Below are 16803 nucleotides of genomic sequence, written 5' to 3' on the forward strand. Positions count from 1 at the left end.
GTGTGATGTTTTTTTGTCTTCATCCGCCATCCCCACAATCTTTAACTTTTTGTGCACGTCTAGTTTTTTTCAAATTTTCGTCTTATAAGCTGATATAAAAACTTCGTGTTTTTCCTCTTAGAGATCATTAAATAATTGCTTTGTGCAACAAATTATGTAGTATTCTATCGAGTTCCAACTCCAAACATAATTTTTTTTTATTTGACTATTTAATTGAGCGAATATTTTAAAATTTATTTATTTATTATTTTATGTTTATGTTTTATCCAATTAGTAATTACATATTTTGGTGTGCATAATTTTCAAAAAATTATTATTGTTAATTTTATTATTATTATTAATATAACTATTTAACTATTTTTATGAATTCTTAATTTTTGAATAAAGTATATTCAAATTTTTAAGTATTTAATTAGTATATTATTATTGTTGTTGTTGTTGTTGTTATTATTATTATTATTATTATTATCATTTATTTATTTATATATTATTATGAATTTTTAATTTAGAATAATAATTTTTTATATAAGTTTCAAATTTTAAATATTTATTTACTATATATACATTATATAATACTGTGAAATCAAAAGAATGGGTGGAGAAGAATAAAAAATTACAAGGTCCGCCATTATTTTGCGAATCAAACACACCCTTAGTTTCGGTGTTTTCCAGACTAAAGAGGTAACTAGAAATTTCCTACCATATCCTTTCTTCTTCAAACATACTTTCTTCGTCCATGTTTACTTGTTAAATATTTTTTAATTTGATTTTTATTTTTTATTTATTATTTTTGATAAATCAAGAAAATATATTTTTGTTTATTTATTATATTCTCAATTTATTTAGAGAGTTAATATCTTTGAAAAAAATGTAAAACTTCTTGAAAATCTTTAATAAAAAATTTGAGATCTATCAATTAAAAGGAATAAAATAGTAAACTAATTATATCAATCATTATTTTCTTAACAAATGTATTAAGATAAAATTTGACAAAGTAAAAAAAAGAAGAGAAAATATATATTTTCTGCAAAAATCTAATTCCCAAGTCCTTTCTAAATGTAGAAATAATTTCAATGGAAAAAAAAAGGGAGACAAATTCCTGTTGGTGCTAATTATCCTCGATACATTTTAATGATTCATGCTCCTACCTAAATGTTAATGATTTTATTCGCTTAAGCTTGTCGGAAACAAAATAATTATCCATATAACTGCACTTTCCCCTTTACCTTAAATGGAAAGGAGAACAATATTTATTAGTTTCATAAATTAATTAATAGTAGAAACTGTATTTTTTAACTACCGTGTCAAATTCAAATATTATATTTAATGATTTTTAAGAAATATGTCAACTAAAATATGAACAAGTAAAAATGTGTGAGAAAAATTCAGACAATTTGGCCATGTATGTCAATCATGCACATAAAATAGTTCAATCTTTTATTGGGAAAAAGGCATAAATTTTCATCTTAAATTATACCGAAAAGTCAGGTACATACTTAAATTATCATGACAATCTATTACACACTTAAACTACCTAAAAGTGAATTTATTACCCCCTAAAACTGACGTGATAAATTTTTTTTAAAAAAAATAGCGCATCAGACTAAAATTAAAGTAAAAAATTTTAAAAAACAAAATCATTCACTCCACGTCCTTTCATCTTCACACCTACCCATTCTTTTCTTCTTCACACCCTACTCATTATCCTCATCTTCTTCTTTCTTTATTTTTCAACATAATTCTTTATTTTTCATCACAACCTCAAAATGTGAGACCACAAAATAACATTGAAAAATCTCCCTCCGGCCATCGCCGCCGTCGCCGGAGAATCTTTAAGTGTCTTTAGAACCTTCCTGCCCCACTTTTGCTTTCCTCGATTTACTCCACATTTTGAATCATGATTTTTTTACCAAATTCCAACAAAAAAGAAGAAGAATTTTAGCTAAAAATCTAAAAGTCAAACTTCGTTTTTATTCCACTTTAGATATGGAATAAAAATTATCTTTCACTCAAATTGTTCAGATTCAAGCAAATTAAATTTATAGGCAAAAACATTTAATATATTTTGATTAGTAAAATTAAAGAGTGCTTGTGTATGGCTGAGAAGACGAAGGAGAGTGAATTTGATTTTGGTGGAGAAGACGATTGGAGGGGGGGGGGGTTAGGTGGTGTTCTAAAAATTTTAATAATTAATTAGGAGGTAATTAGTATAAAATATAGTTAATTAATAAAGAAAAGAAAAGAAAAAAGATATAAAAAATTATAATTTTCAATATGGCGTTAATGTGGTAGCGAGTGTAATACACCACATATTATGAAAGTGGTGTTGTCAGTTTTAGGGGGTAATAAATTCACTTTTAGGTAGTTTAAGTGTGTAATAAATCGCCATAATAATTTACGTGTGTAACTACTTTTTAGTACAAGTTCAAAAGAGAATTTATGTCTTTTCCCATCTTTTATTATTCCATTCGGTAGCTCATATTTGCTTTTTATTAATAATTAAAATAATTACCATCCTATAACCACTATCAATTCTCTATCATCTTCATTGCATATCAACACCTCCACCACCTTTCTTGTTTTGTTGTCGAATAAAAACCACTTAAATTTGGTTCAAAATTTTCGACCATGCGCAATTGTGATTTGTTTTGATTGGATGATATCAGGTTTTGTTAAAAATATCTTAAGAAGCTTAAATATTAATTTCGAAGTACATACTATATAATCATGTATATCTTTTTATATCAGTGTATATCTATGAATATATATATACGTGTGAAAAGAAATTGCAATTTGTGTATGCCTTCTACAACTTTGAGATTGAGAAGCATGTTGATGCATGAATTGCGAAATTAATTTAGTGTGACATCTTTTTCTTTAATTTGTTTTAAAAAAGAATATCATCTATTTATAATTAAGAATAATTCAATTTTAAATTATTTTTTAATCTAAATGAAATGACTTTTAGTATGATAAATATTTAAGAATTTTTTAAAACTGTAAGTCAAATGATGTCATATAAATTGTTGGAACGATAGGGAGCAACTTTTAAGGTGAGATTTATCCAAGATTATATAAAGAGAGTAATTACCTCATTCACAACCAATGTGAAATTCTGGCACCCTTACACACCAAGGACTAAATATATGAAGTGTGGATAATATATCATCGTCCGCAACATCAAAAAAAAATAATTAAATGAGTCTGAATACAATACCAAAAAAAGAAAAACTACACAAAATAGATCAATTGTGAAACTATTACCCAAATTGGATCTAACCTAAATTATTTACTCTTAATGGACCCATGATGACCTATACTATTTATCCTCTTACCCACTTTCTCATTTCTTATTTCACGCATGACGTCAAAATCACTGTTATGCATTAATCCTCTGTGATACCTATAGGTATATTGATACCATGTTGCTATCATATAGGACTAAACTTAATTTTATGTGATACTCTATTTGTATTTTAATACCCTATCGGTATCATATAGGATTGAACTCTTTTTTTAATAAATAAAAATAAAACAATTAAGAGAAAATTTATTAAAGTCATAATCTAATTTATTAAACTCTAAATCAGTAGAAAATATATTATTTGTGATATTCTGTTGATATATTGCTATCATATCGATATTATATTGGGTGGGATTGACGTCAGCATGTGAATTTTAAAATAAATTTAAATTATTTTAAAATAAAAAAAGGTATAAAATTAATGAGATATTTAAAGATAATTACTTTCCATTTTTTGATATAAGTGTTCTTTTCCCTAATAAAAAATCAATAGAATTATCAAAATAGATTGGCTCAATCCAACCTAACTCTTGTGGGTCGTAGACTTGAACTAGTTGGAGCGGATGAGTTCTTTCCACTGACATGGCTTTCAAAATTATAGCCCAGCCCAATATTAAAAGGGCTGAGGCTAGGACGGGTCGGTCCTTTTATCTTTTTTCTTTTTCAAATGGACAATTTCACATTTTTATGGGTTTCTTACCTAACTCCAAAACATTGGCTTGTAATAAAATAATGTTTCTAATGGCATATTTTTCTTTAGATATAATTATAATACATTAAAACTATACATTATGTTAAGTGATTGTCACCTTCTCAAGAATTAAGTGAGTTTGGGCTTAATTCAATATCAAAAATTAGCTCGAAAATAAAATTTGCTCGAGATAATATAAGAAAATCAACAACCTTATCCATAGCGTTGTGAGACTCTGACACAATGATGAAGATACCATCAAGGAAATTATAGGATTAGATGGACAGCAGACAGCGGTAAGTCTCCAAATGAAATACTTCAAGGTTAAAATTAACCCTTGTTATGAAATTTTGTTTTGATGCTAACTCTTTCACATAATTTATGAGAAATGATATCAGAAGTGAACGGAGAGTATTTATGGTGGCATATCTTCGTTGAAGAATTTGAATAAAACTTTAGAAGTTAATGAGATGCAAGAAAAGTTAATGAACTTAAGTGAGATCAAGAAGATGCTTATCGCAGAACAAAATTCCACAAATGAACCTCAAGACTTATAGCGAGTAGTGGACTAAAAATCATATTTATTTTATGATCCAAATTTGAATTCAACTAAAAAGATTGAGACCACAAGGAACACAAGAGTCATGGAGCCCAAAAGAGAGCTGAATTTCTCGTCCAATAGAGGGGAGCGGGGGTAAAATTTACAGCCATATAGTGTCCAAAAGAGCTAAAACCTCAGTCCATAATCGAGTGCAATTCATGCTCATAATGACTGAAATCTCACGCCAAAATTGTCCTACTTTAAGCGTGTGATTCTTGTAGCAAAACAAGTCATTTCTTTCCTTTTTTTTTTGTTAGATAGTTTGTGAAGAAAGTTTGAATTTTTTTTTTTATGCTTTTCTTGTTAATATTTGTTATTCATAAAGTAGGATTTCGATCTCATACTATTTGTAAGGAGTAGCACTTTTTAAAAGTTAAGGATAGCACTTTTTAAAATTTAGGGATTTTTTTTTAATCTTACCTATCTTTTAATTATTATCTTTAATCTTTATTATCGGTTCGGCATTATTTTCTTGTTTTTATTGAAGTAACTCGCACCAGAAACAATAGAGAGAGAGAATAGCTTTTGAAGTGAATTGAGGTAAATACTCTTGAATGCAGAGGTGTTCACTAACGTAAAGTACTGTAGTATAAATATAGTAAGGAAAAATATTTAAATATGCTATCGAACTTTGAGAAAAAACTCATTTATGTCATCCGTTAAAAGTTTGATTTATCTATGTTATTGTCGTTTGTGAATAAGCTCATCTATGTCATTATTTTTTAACTCCGATTTTGTAAAACCACCCAAAAGCTTTTAACACTTTTCTATTGGAGTTTTGGATCAAATGTACTCTTTTTTGCTCTTCTTCTTTTAAGAAAATCAAGAACACATGAAGAACACCATGAATTTTAAATTTTCAACTTCTTTGATTTTTCACAAAATTAGCTCAAATTTTAATAGTAGCATCTCTTCGAGCTAGATATCAAAAACTCAATATATTTTGAGTTCGAATTCAACCTAACTCAATAAGACACACATAGAAAAAATTCGAAGTTTCAAAACTTCAACATCCTTCAATAGTAGAATTTTCTCCACAACTCCACATCATTTGAAAAAGGAAAATCAGTCTCAAAATTTCAAAAATCTTCTTTAATTCGTGTTTTTGTTGTTGTTTTTGACACTAGACCATTGTTCCTTAGTATTTTTTTGTTCAAAATTTCAAATGATTTAGAGTCGTGGAGAAGATTCTACCATTAAAAGAAGTTAAAATTTTGAAACTTTGAAAAAATTTTAAGTGTGTGTTATTGAATTAGGTTGAATTCGATCTTAAAAGATATTCGATTTGGTATCTAGCTCGAAAAGACGCTACTCTTGAAATTTTAGGTGATTTCGTGAAGAATTAAAGAAGTTAGAAATTTGGAGTTCTTGGCGTTCTTCATGTGTTCTTGGTGTTTTTGAAGAAGAATGAACAAAAAATGTACATTTGATACAAAACTTCAATTGAAAAATGTTAAAAGTTGTCTGATGGTTTTGTAAAACTGGAGTTGAAAAATAATGACATAGATGAGTTTTTTGTCAAACGGTAATAACATAAATGAGTTAAACTTTTAACATATAACATAAATAAATTTTTTCTCAAAATTCAAGTACATATTTGAGCATTTTGTGTGGGTTTAGTTGAAGGGCATGTATTTTGTTGGCTGGTTTATCCATATATTTCTTGTTTATTTTCGGCAACATCTATGTAGAATACTCCATATAACAACTTACAGTAATAATTAAGTGTTGGGTTTAATTGATAGGTTGAATGGAAAATTAAGGGAAAAAGAAGTGGAGAGGAAATGATATGTTCTCTCTTGATTTATTAAATAAGCTTTGGTCCCACATAGGTGGTGGAAATGAAAAGTCTCCTACTTAAAAGTAGAAGCACTCCTTCATGTTGCTAAAGGGTCAAGAAGAGGGTCTCCCCTCGCGCCGTCGTCGTCGTCGCTCGCTCGGCTCGGCTCGGCTCGGCTCGGCTCGACTTCGGCTTCGGCTTTGGATTTGGTCAATTTGGACCAAATTTTCTTTAAATTTTTAATTAATTAATATTATTTATTAATTAAAATTTCCCTCCGTTTTTTTCCAACGGATTTTTGAATGGTTGCAACCTTGTTCGAAAAGTTGCAAACCTTCTCAACAGGCAAACCTTTTCCCAACAGGTGCCTTTTCTGAAAAGGTGTAAACAGTCTATATATATCTGTAAATCTTCAGAATGTTCCATATGAAATTCTGAACATACCATCTTCTTCTTCTTCTTTCTGCACTTCCTAAAATCGTGTGATATACATCCTTCAAGTGGTTCGTTGTCATCAAAAATTTGCAGTACCTCGACTTTGGTGAGTAAATCGTTCTATCCTGGGAGGAAAAATTCCAAAACCTCGGGTACTTTGAGGGGAATAATTTTCTTAAGGACACACTGTGCATTCAGTGGGCTCGATTCTGTTTCTGCATTAATTTTTCAGATTCTGTGTTTTATTACCTTTACTTGTTGTTATTGGTTTTAATATTTACAATACAGTTTACTAACAATCTTAAGGAAATTAATATTATTGTTGTTTTCTAACCAAACTGTATTCTGTCTTTGGAGACTAAAACCTGTGTGGTTTTCTACTCCGTATGAAATAAATATTCTGATTTGAAGAGTATAAAAACTTCATTGGAATATTAAAGTTCATACTTATATAACGATTTGAAGAGTATAAAAACTTCGTCGTTGTTTTTGTAAAAGGTCTGATATTCTGAAATATTAAGACAGTTTGTCTATTTTGACAGTGAAAAGAAATGACAAGTGATACTGCTACTACTTTTGCGACTGTTGCTGCAACAAACCGCACTTCTGTGCCACCGGCAGAAAAAACAGGAAAATTTTCTGGAGCCAACTTCAAAGGATGGCAGCAAAGGGTGTTCTTTTGGCTTACCACTCTTGGTATGCAGAAGTTCACTAACGAAGATCCTCCTGTGCCCGCTGCTGATATGCCGGCCAATGAAAAATTTATGATTACTGAGGCATGGACACAGGCAGATTTTCTATGCAAGGGCTACATCCTAAGTGCTTTGGATGATGATTTGTACAATGTCTATAGTGCTGTGAAAACTTCTAAAGAATTATGGGATGCACTTGAGAAGAAGTACAAGACTGAAGACGCATGCTTGAAAAAATTTGTGGTTGCTAAGTTCCTAGACTATAAAATGATAGATAGCAGAACTGTTGGAACCCAAGTTCAAGAACTACAACTTATTTTCCATGACCTTATTGCTGAAGGCATGGTAGTTAATGAAACATTTCAAGTGGCTGCGATGATAGAAAAATTGCCTCCTTCGTGGAGAGATTTCAAAAATTATCTAAAGCACAAGCGTAAGGAAATGAAGTTGGAAGATCTTGTGATTCGTCTCAAGATTGAGGAAGATAACAAAACAGCAGAAAAGAAGTTGCGTGGAAATTCAGCAATTATGGGAGCGAACATCGTTGAAGATGCTGCTCCAAAGAATAAGAAAAGGAAGCAACCTTTTAGAAAGAATCAGGAGCAGAACAAGAAAAAGTTCAAGGGCAATTGTTATAATTGTGGGAAAGTTGGACACAAAGCTCCAGATTGTCGTCTTCCGAAAAAGGACAAGAGAAAGGGACAAGCCAATATGGTGGAAAATAAAGAAGGTATTGATGATCTGTGTGCAATGCTATCAGAATGCAACCTAGTAGGTAATCCCAAAGAATGGTGGCTTGATTCGGGAGCTACTTCGCATGTGTGTGCAGTCCGAGAAGCCTTCTCTACTTATTCCCCTGCAGCACCTGATGCGACGATCTATATGGGAAATTCTGCAACTGCAAAGATTGAAGGATATTGGAGAGTATTTCTGAAAATGACATCCGGCAAGGTGGTGACGCTGAACAAAGTGTATCATATTCCAGAAATGCGAAAGAATTTGATGTCTGCCGGCCTTCTTATCAAAAATGGATTCAAGTGTGTTCTAGTTTCAGACAAAGTAGTTGTCAGTAAGAATGAAATGTATCTAGGAAAAGGCTACCTCACTGAGGGTCTTTTCAAACTAAATGTAATGGTTGTTGATGATAATAAAGTTCAAGCTTCTTCTTACTTACTTGAGTCAAATAATTTATGGCATTCACGTTTAGGACATGTCAATCATAAAACCTTGCGAAAACTGATTAATTTAAATATATTGCCTAACTTTGATTGCAATAAATCAAAATGTCAAGTATGTGTTGAATCTAAGTATGCTAAGCATCCTTATAAATCTATTGAACGGAATTCTAGTCCCTTAGAATTGATTCACACAGACATTTGTGATATGAAGTCTACACCAACTCGTGGTGGAAAGAAGTATTTTATAACTTTTATTGACGATTGCACTCGATATTGTTATGTATATTTGCTTAATAGTAAGGATGAAGCAATTGATTCATTTAAGCAATACAAGAACGAAGTAGAAAATCAATTGAATAAAAAGATGAAAATGATTAGAAGTGATAGGGGTGGAGAATACGAATCTCCTTTTGAAAAGATATGTTTAGAATATGGAATTATTCATCAAACTACTGCCCCCTACACACCTCAATCAAATGGAGTTGCTGAAAGGAAAAACCGAACATTAAAAGAAATGATGAATGTTTTATTAATAAGTTCCGGTTTACCGCAAAACTTATGGGGGAAAGCTATCCTTACAGCTAATCGAATACTCAACAGAGTACCCCACAGCAAAACACAAACTATTCCATATGAACTATAGAAAGGAAGAAAACCCAACTTGAAATACTTCAAAGTGTGGGGGTGTTTAGCAAAGGTCCAAGTTCCTTTGCCCAAAAGGGTAAAAATCGGACCAAAGACCGTGGATTGTGTTTTTATTGGCTATGCTACAAACAACAAAGCTTGTCGATTTTTGGTTCACAAATCGGACAATTCTGAAATTAATGTTAATACGGTAATTGAATCAGATAATGCTGAATTTTTTGAAAATATTTATCCGTATAAAACTAAAAGTGAATCCTCAAGTGAAAGATCTAAACGACCAAGAGAAGTTCAAAAGGAAAGTAAACCATTCGAAGAGGATCCAAGGCGTAGCAAACGTCAAAAGATATCTACTTCCTTTGGACCAGATTTTGTGACATTCTTGCTTGAAAATGAGCCTCAAACATTTAAAGCTGCAATGTCTTTTTCTGATTCAGCATTTTGGAAAGAGGCAATCAATAGTGAGATTCAATCAATTTTGAATAACCATACATGGGAATTGGTTGATCTTCCTCCTGGAAATAAACCTTTAGGATCAAAATGGATATTTAAAAGGAAAATGAAAGCTGATGGCACTATTGATAAATATAAGGCAAGACTTGTGGTCAAAGGTTATAGACAAAAAGAAGATCCTGATTACTTTGACACATACTCGCCGGTAACAAGAATAACATCTATTCGGGTGTTAGTGGCACTTGCAGCTGTATATGGTCTTGAAATTCATCAAATGGATGTTAAGACGGCTTTCTTAAATGGAGAATTGGAGGAAGAAATTTACATGAAACAACCTGAGGGTTTCATAGTTCCAGGTAAAGAAAGGAAAGTGTGCAAACTTGTTAAGTCACTTTATGGACTTAAACAAGCACCTAAACAATGGCATGCAAAATTTGACCAAACAATGTTGGCAAATGAATTTAAGATTAATGAGTGTGACAAATGTGTTTACATTAAAAATACTTCAAATCATGAAGTCATTGTTTGTTTATATGTTGATGACATGTTGATAATGAGTAAAGACATTGCCAATATAAATGCTACGAAGCGTATGCTTGCTAGCAAATTTGACATGAAAGACTTAGGGGTTACTGACTTAATCTTAGAAATTAGGATCCATAAAACTCCACAAGGTCTAGCATTATCACAATCACATTATATTGAAAATATACTTGATAAGTTTAAATATTTAAATTTCAATATTGCAAAAACTCCAATTGATGTAAGTTTTGCACTTCAAAAGAATGAAGGTAAAAGTGACTCACAATTGGACTATGCATGAGTTTTGGGAAGTTTAATGTATATTATGAATTGTACACGACCAGATATAGCATGTGCTATTAGCAAGTTGAGTCGATTCACGAATAATCCTAATCAAACTCATTGGATGGCAATGAAACGAGTCTTGGGGTATTTGAAACACACCTAAAACTATGCTTTGCATTATAATAAATATCCCGCAGTAATTGAGGGATATAGTGATGCAAACTGGATCACCGGATCATCTGAAGTTAAATCCACAAGTGGATATGTTTTCACCGTTGGTGGAGGAGCAGTGTCTTGGAAATCATCAAAACAGACATGCATCGCCCGCTCTACAATGGAGTCTGAATTTATAGCTTTAGACAAGGCTGGTGAAGAAGCTGAATGGCTTCGAAATTTTTTGGAAGATATTCCATTTTCGCCCAAACCTTTGGCACCCATATGTATACATTGTGATAGCCAAGCGGCAATAGGGAGGGCTGGAAATGTTATGTATAATGGAAAATCGCGTCACATTCGACGGCGACACAATACTGTTAGACAACTACTCTCTAGTGGTGTTATCACTATTGACTACGAAAAGTCAAGAGATAATATATCGGATCCACTAACAAAAGGCTTATCTAGAGAGGCTGTTGAAAGATCATCGAGGGGAATGGGGTTAAGGCCTAGGACAAGTCAACATGGCGGTAACTCTACCTAGTAGACTGGAGATCCCAAGAACTAGGTTCAAAGAGATCAAACAAAGTTATGATTGACGGTTCAACATTGTCAAATAACTCAACCCATTCTCGTGATGATGACAATGTTCAGAAACAAAGGATAAAACCTTAAGGCTTTTAATGAGTTAATAAAGCTTTAAAGGTTTTTTAATGATTATCTAAATCTGACGGAAAATAACTAGATAGTGTGTCTATAGGACTACACGTTTAGAAATCACCTATGTGAATGTGAAGTATAAGCCGCTTCAAGTGGAATGACAGTAAAGGCCCATTCTCTATGCATTCACGAAACCAGGCGGTGTTCATGGCTGAAACGAACACAACCATGAGAACCATAGATGGTTGATGATTGATTGTGTGACTTATGTTGTCTAGTTATACAACAAAGTTCGACGGTTCAAAGATATCGCATCTACCGATTGATCGAGTATATCCTATATAAGTTCACTATGGAAAGTTCAAAGGGAAACCTACTTATCCAGATGCAATTAATCTTCGCTTGTATATCACACACTTATCCGTGCATTCCTTTATCTTGTAGACATTCTCCATTCATGTGGGGGATTGTTGGGTTTAATTGATAGGTTGAATGGGAAATTAAGGGAAAAAGAAGTGGAGAGGAAATGATATGTTCTCTCTTGATTTATTAAATAAGCTTTGGTCTCACATAGGTGGTGGAAATGAAAAGTCTCCTACTTAAAAGTAGAAGCACTCCTTCATGTTGCTAAAGGGTCAAGAAGAGGGTCTCCCCTCGCGCCGTCGTCGTCGTCGCTCGCTCGGCTCGGCTCGGCTTCGGCTTCGGCTTCGGCTACGGCTTCGGCTTCGGCTTCGGCTTTGGATTTGGATTTGGATTTAGATTTGGATTTGGATTTGGATTTGGATTTGGTCAATTGATATGATTGATTGATAATCTTTTTGGACCAAATTTTCTTTAAATTTTTAATTAATTAATTAAGTGGAAAAAATCCTGACCCGCGACCCGCGACCCGTTTCTTCCCGGATTAATTTAAAATTTCCCTTCGTTTTTTTCCAACGGATTTTTGAATGGTTGCAACCTTGTCCGAAAAGTTGCAAACCTTCTCAACAGGCAAACCTTTTTCCAACAGGTGCCTTTTCTGAAAAGGTGTAAACAGTCTATATATATATCTGTAAATCTTCAGAATGTTCCATATGAAATTCTGAACATACCATCTTCTTCTTCTTCTTTCTGCACTTTCTAAAATCGTGTGATATACATCCTTCAAGTGGTTCGCTGTCATCAAAGATTTGCAGTACCTCGACTTTGGTGAGTAAATCGTTCTATCCTGGGAGGAAAAATTCCAAAACCTCGGGTACTTTGAGGGGAATAATTTTCTTAAGGACACACTGTGCATTCAGTGGGCTCGATTCTGTTTCTGCATTAATTTTTCAAATTCTGTGTTTTATTACCTTTACTTGTTGTTACTGGTTTTAATATTTACAATACAGTTTACTAACATTAACGTCTAATAATTGCTAAAGCAACTCAATCTAATCAGAAGAGGGACCATCCTACTTTAATTCTATCGTTTTCATCTATAATGCAATTTTCTTTAATCATTGACTAAGACATTTAAACTGTTTGCATTAAAGCACCACAATCTCGTCTAATCTCACTTTAACTTCACCTTCTTCATTTATTTTTTATGTTGATTAAACTTGCCGTGCATATACTCTGTTTTGTTTCTATGTATCCTAAAAATTAGGGGAGTGAAATCTTTTTGCTAATTATATCAGTGACTTAATAAAATAAGGCCTTGAAGTTAAGGTGAAAATATGAGGCATGTTATTATTATTAGCAAGCAGGAGTAATAAGTTTTCTCTGTCAACTAGCAAGAAGAAAAGTAACTTCCTCAAGTGATCTGGTCTAGGGATTTGTTTGACCTATAAGTAGAGTATGAGTATATAGCAAGTATAATGTTGGTATATTTTCACTCTTGAATCAATAATGCATCTTAAGGTACAACCAACTCAATTCTTGGTAACCACCGAATGCTAATCAAATCGTATCCCTTCTTAGTCCCAGCTAACCAAGGAAACCAAGTTCATTCCTGCTTCAAAAGTGTGCTGGTGCGGAGTTGCTTCTCTCTTAATTAAAATGTTGATACTAAAATCAAAAACCAAAAAAGGAATCTTGTGAATTGATAACACAAACAACACCAGTCTATTTCTTGAATAGGATGTTCTTATTTACAAGCCACTTGTCTGGTTTTTTTTGTTTGGTTTTAATTATCCACATTAAGTAGTAGTGGCATTTACCTAGCTTCCCTCATGTACAACATTCATGGCCCCCTTTCTCTTTGTCTGAACCTCAATATATTAGTACTATCATTATAATTAGTTTTAGCAGCCATGACGTGAGTGATGACATTGTAAAGGAACTTATTTTTACTTTTTCTTTTTAAATTTTAAAAATGATTTCCCCCATAGTTTATCCCAAAAATTGAGGGCCCTAATTTACTTTTCCTGCTTTAACTTTCTTCAAGAAGATGCTTCTTTTTATCATTAAATTCCATCTAAAGATGGGAATCTTTGATTGCACTGTTAAAAAGTTAATCTTTATGCAAGAGTCTCAAATTATTGTTTTTAGGCGCTTTAGCAGTAATTGAATTAATGACATTATATTTAAAATGGTTATTATCCCGAAATAATTGTTGTAATTTTTTTTATTTGGTGTTGCAGTGAGTCATGTTCACAGAACCATCAGTATGAGCATTCTTGCATAGTAAACAACAAATTAACACCTCCTTTCATAACTTGAAGAGGGTAGCTAAAACAGTGGATTTTACAAACAGAACATGGAATGTAATGAACATGGTCATCAACACATTCATGTCCACTACTACACAAACTTACCACATTAAGAAATTAAAACCATCTTATTCCTAGCCACTACCTCCTTCACATATACACAAAGGAAGGGGAAAAGTGATAATGAGTACAAGCACATAAGCAAAAGTAGGACTCTTTAGTGGAGCTTGTTGGCAAGATTGCACTGCTTTCTAATCTCACCCATTGTCCCAGTCAGTGGATTATTCTCAGAAAGAATAGTGATGGCTCTTGAAAATTCCTTGAAAAAATAATTTTGGCTTTTTGCCATTTTCTTTACATATGGCTTAGTCCTCTTGTCTGTAGCTAGTTGATGGTCAACTAACATTAACCCCTTGTTGTCCAATATGTTCCTGTAGTAGTTGTTGTCTAGAATCATGGGGGTGCCTCTGTCATTTCTCACATACTGCACAGCCTTTGGGTCTGGAATTGGGTCTGGGCACTTCTTGAGCATGTGAGGTACATGGTCTGGGTTCAACTGAGGGTCTACTTCTGGATACAAACGGTGTACCAACTTCACACAATGTGTTCTGCCCACACTGTGTGACCCTGTTCAAACACCAAATCATATATTATTTAATATTTTTAGATCAAACTATTAACCGAGAGTCAGCTTATGTCCTGTAGTACCTAGCAAGGCAACAACTCCAGGGGTGTTGATTCCAATGTTGGCAAACCTCTCAAGAACAACAGTCATGCTTTCATTGTGATCGGGGAGGTGTTGTTCAAGAATATCTGCTCTGCTTTTTCTTCCATCTCTTCTTCCAGTTTTGAGTGGGATGTGTGGCCCTCCTAGCTGTGTACAACTCGATTATACATATTAGTACTAGTATGTTTAACCAAACACAGAGAACTATCTGAGCCTATGAAAAATATATAAATGGATAAGTACTACAAGTACAAGAGTAAATGCCCCCAGTGCCCAGAGTAATTAACTACCAAGTCCAGATCTACTACTACAAGTACACAGAGAAATTAAAAGAAACAAACATTTCAATAAAGGAAATTTCTTGGAAGTTAAAGATGAAAGTAAGTAGTAAAAACTTACAGCCACAATGCCATCTCTACCAGACAAAACAAGAATATCAGCACAGGAAACAACACCAGGGCACTCCCTTTCTACAGCTTCCTTAATAGTCTCAATATATCTGAAGTTTCTCATACCAAAACTCCTGTCTGTCTCTTTCTCAGACAACATCCTCCTTGTTGAATCCAGCAACAATGAAGCATCGCATGACTGCACAAAAAAAAAATGTTCAGTTATCATTTCTTCAAAAAGGGTATCTAAAGAAAAAACAATTTTTTGGTACCTCAACAAAGCAGTCATGGAAGATATTTCTGAGCCAAGAAAATGCAGTGTTCTTGTGGCGTTTGTAGAGAAGTTTGACTTGTTCTTTGATGATTTCTTCAGCTTGAGGGCAAGTGTCCTTGTAATAGTCCATTACAAGGCTAGGATTGTCCTCTGCAAAAACAGAGATAGCTGAAAAGAAGAAAATAGCAAAGATGAAAACATGTTTAGAAGCCATTTTTCTTTACTAAAATGGTCAGTAGACCTAGTTCTTTGTATGATCACCTTAGCTACCTTCTTAAATAAGGAAAAAGGAAGTGCTCAAGCTGTCTATTAACTCGTTTCATTTTAATTATCATATTTAATTTTAAAATTTAAAAATATATTTTAAATTATATGATAAGTATTATAATTTATAATTTTTTTCAAAAGGCTTGTTGAATTTATTTATATTTTCCTTTCATGTTGCCTATTAGTTTAATTAGGCTTTACTCAAATACTAATTGCGTACATTTCAATCAAGTCTTGATTTCAACCCCACAATCAGATACCGATAATAAAGTCATTTCACAACCCTATAAATTATATATTAGCTATATGATATTTTTTCGGTATCATTTTTGTCGTCTTCACGGAAGACACTGCTTGAAAGCAGGAGGTATCATCACATGATGTTGCGGTTAAGAAAAACTATAAATTAAAAATAGTAAATAAACATTGGATGGAAAATTTTAGCAGTACAATTTATTCATAGGCGATAAATATCATGAGATGGATGAAATTTTTTTGTTTTTAATTAAATAATTCAAGTCCAATCTCCAAAGGAAGCGGAATTTTTTCCTCATTAAATAAGCTTTATATAATGAATCGAAATAATTGAGTCAATTAAATATCAGATGATAGACCTCTTATCTTATGATTGTAATATTTTTTTCTTTCATTTATTGTAAAGTGGGAATCCATCTAAAAAAGGTGAAGAGTTTGATAAAGTAGAGCAAAAGTGGATATATCTTAAACAATTAAATTAGCGTGAATTTAATATTTTTTCTTTAAATTTTGATTTTAAAGGAGAAATTTACTCCAAAGAAGAAAACAAGAGCTTGGAATCATGTTTGCATTGACACTTGTACGTGAAATGGATATCCACGTGCCAATTGGTAGTACTATATTTTACTATTTTTTCGGTTCTATTTTAATTATCATAATAAAGTTTTATACTAAGGGAAAAAAAAGGGAGGGGGGAGGGGATGCATTATTGACTTGAAATGATTACAACGCTCTTAGGGTCGTTTGATTCTGAATTAACTTGGGCAGGAATTATACACAAAATTATGTTCTATAAATTGAGATAAAAAAAAGTAGATAA

General features: G+C 32.5%; 1 protein-coding gene across 1 annotated transcript; it reads right to left on the bottom strand.

Annotated features, from left to right (window-relative positions):
• Nucleotides 1-14046: 14046 nt before the first annotated feature.
• Nucleotides 14047-15762, bottom strand: LOC129872117 (peroxidase 42-like). The gene is made up of 4 exons (XM_055946995.1): nt 15460-15762; nt 15198-15386; nt 14780-14945; nt 14047-14698 (listed from the first exon to the last, which is right to left on the bottom strand). Exons 1-4 carry the CDS (start codon nt 15673-15675, stop codon nt 14289-14291), a joined length of 981 nt encoding a protein of 326 aa, XP_055802970.1. The 5' UTR covers nt 15676-15762; the 3' UTR covers nt 14047-14288.
• Nucleotides 15763-16803: the final 1041 nt, after the last annotated feature.

Source organism: Solanum dulcamara, chromosome 11 (assembly GCF_947179165.1).
Source record: "Solanum dulcamara chromosome 11, daSolDulc1.2, whole genome shotgun sequence".
Classification (NCBI taxonomy): Eukaryota; Viridiplantae; Streptophyta; class Magnoliopsida; order Solanales; family Solanaceae; genus Solanum; species Solanum dulcamara.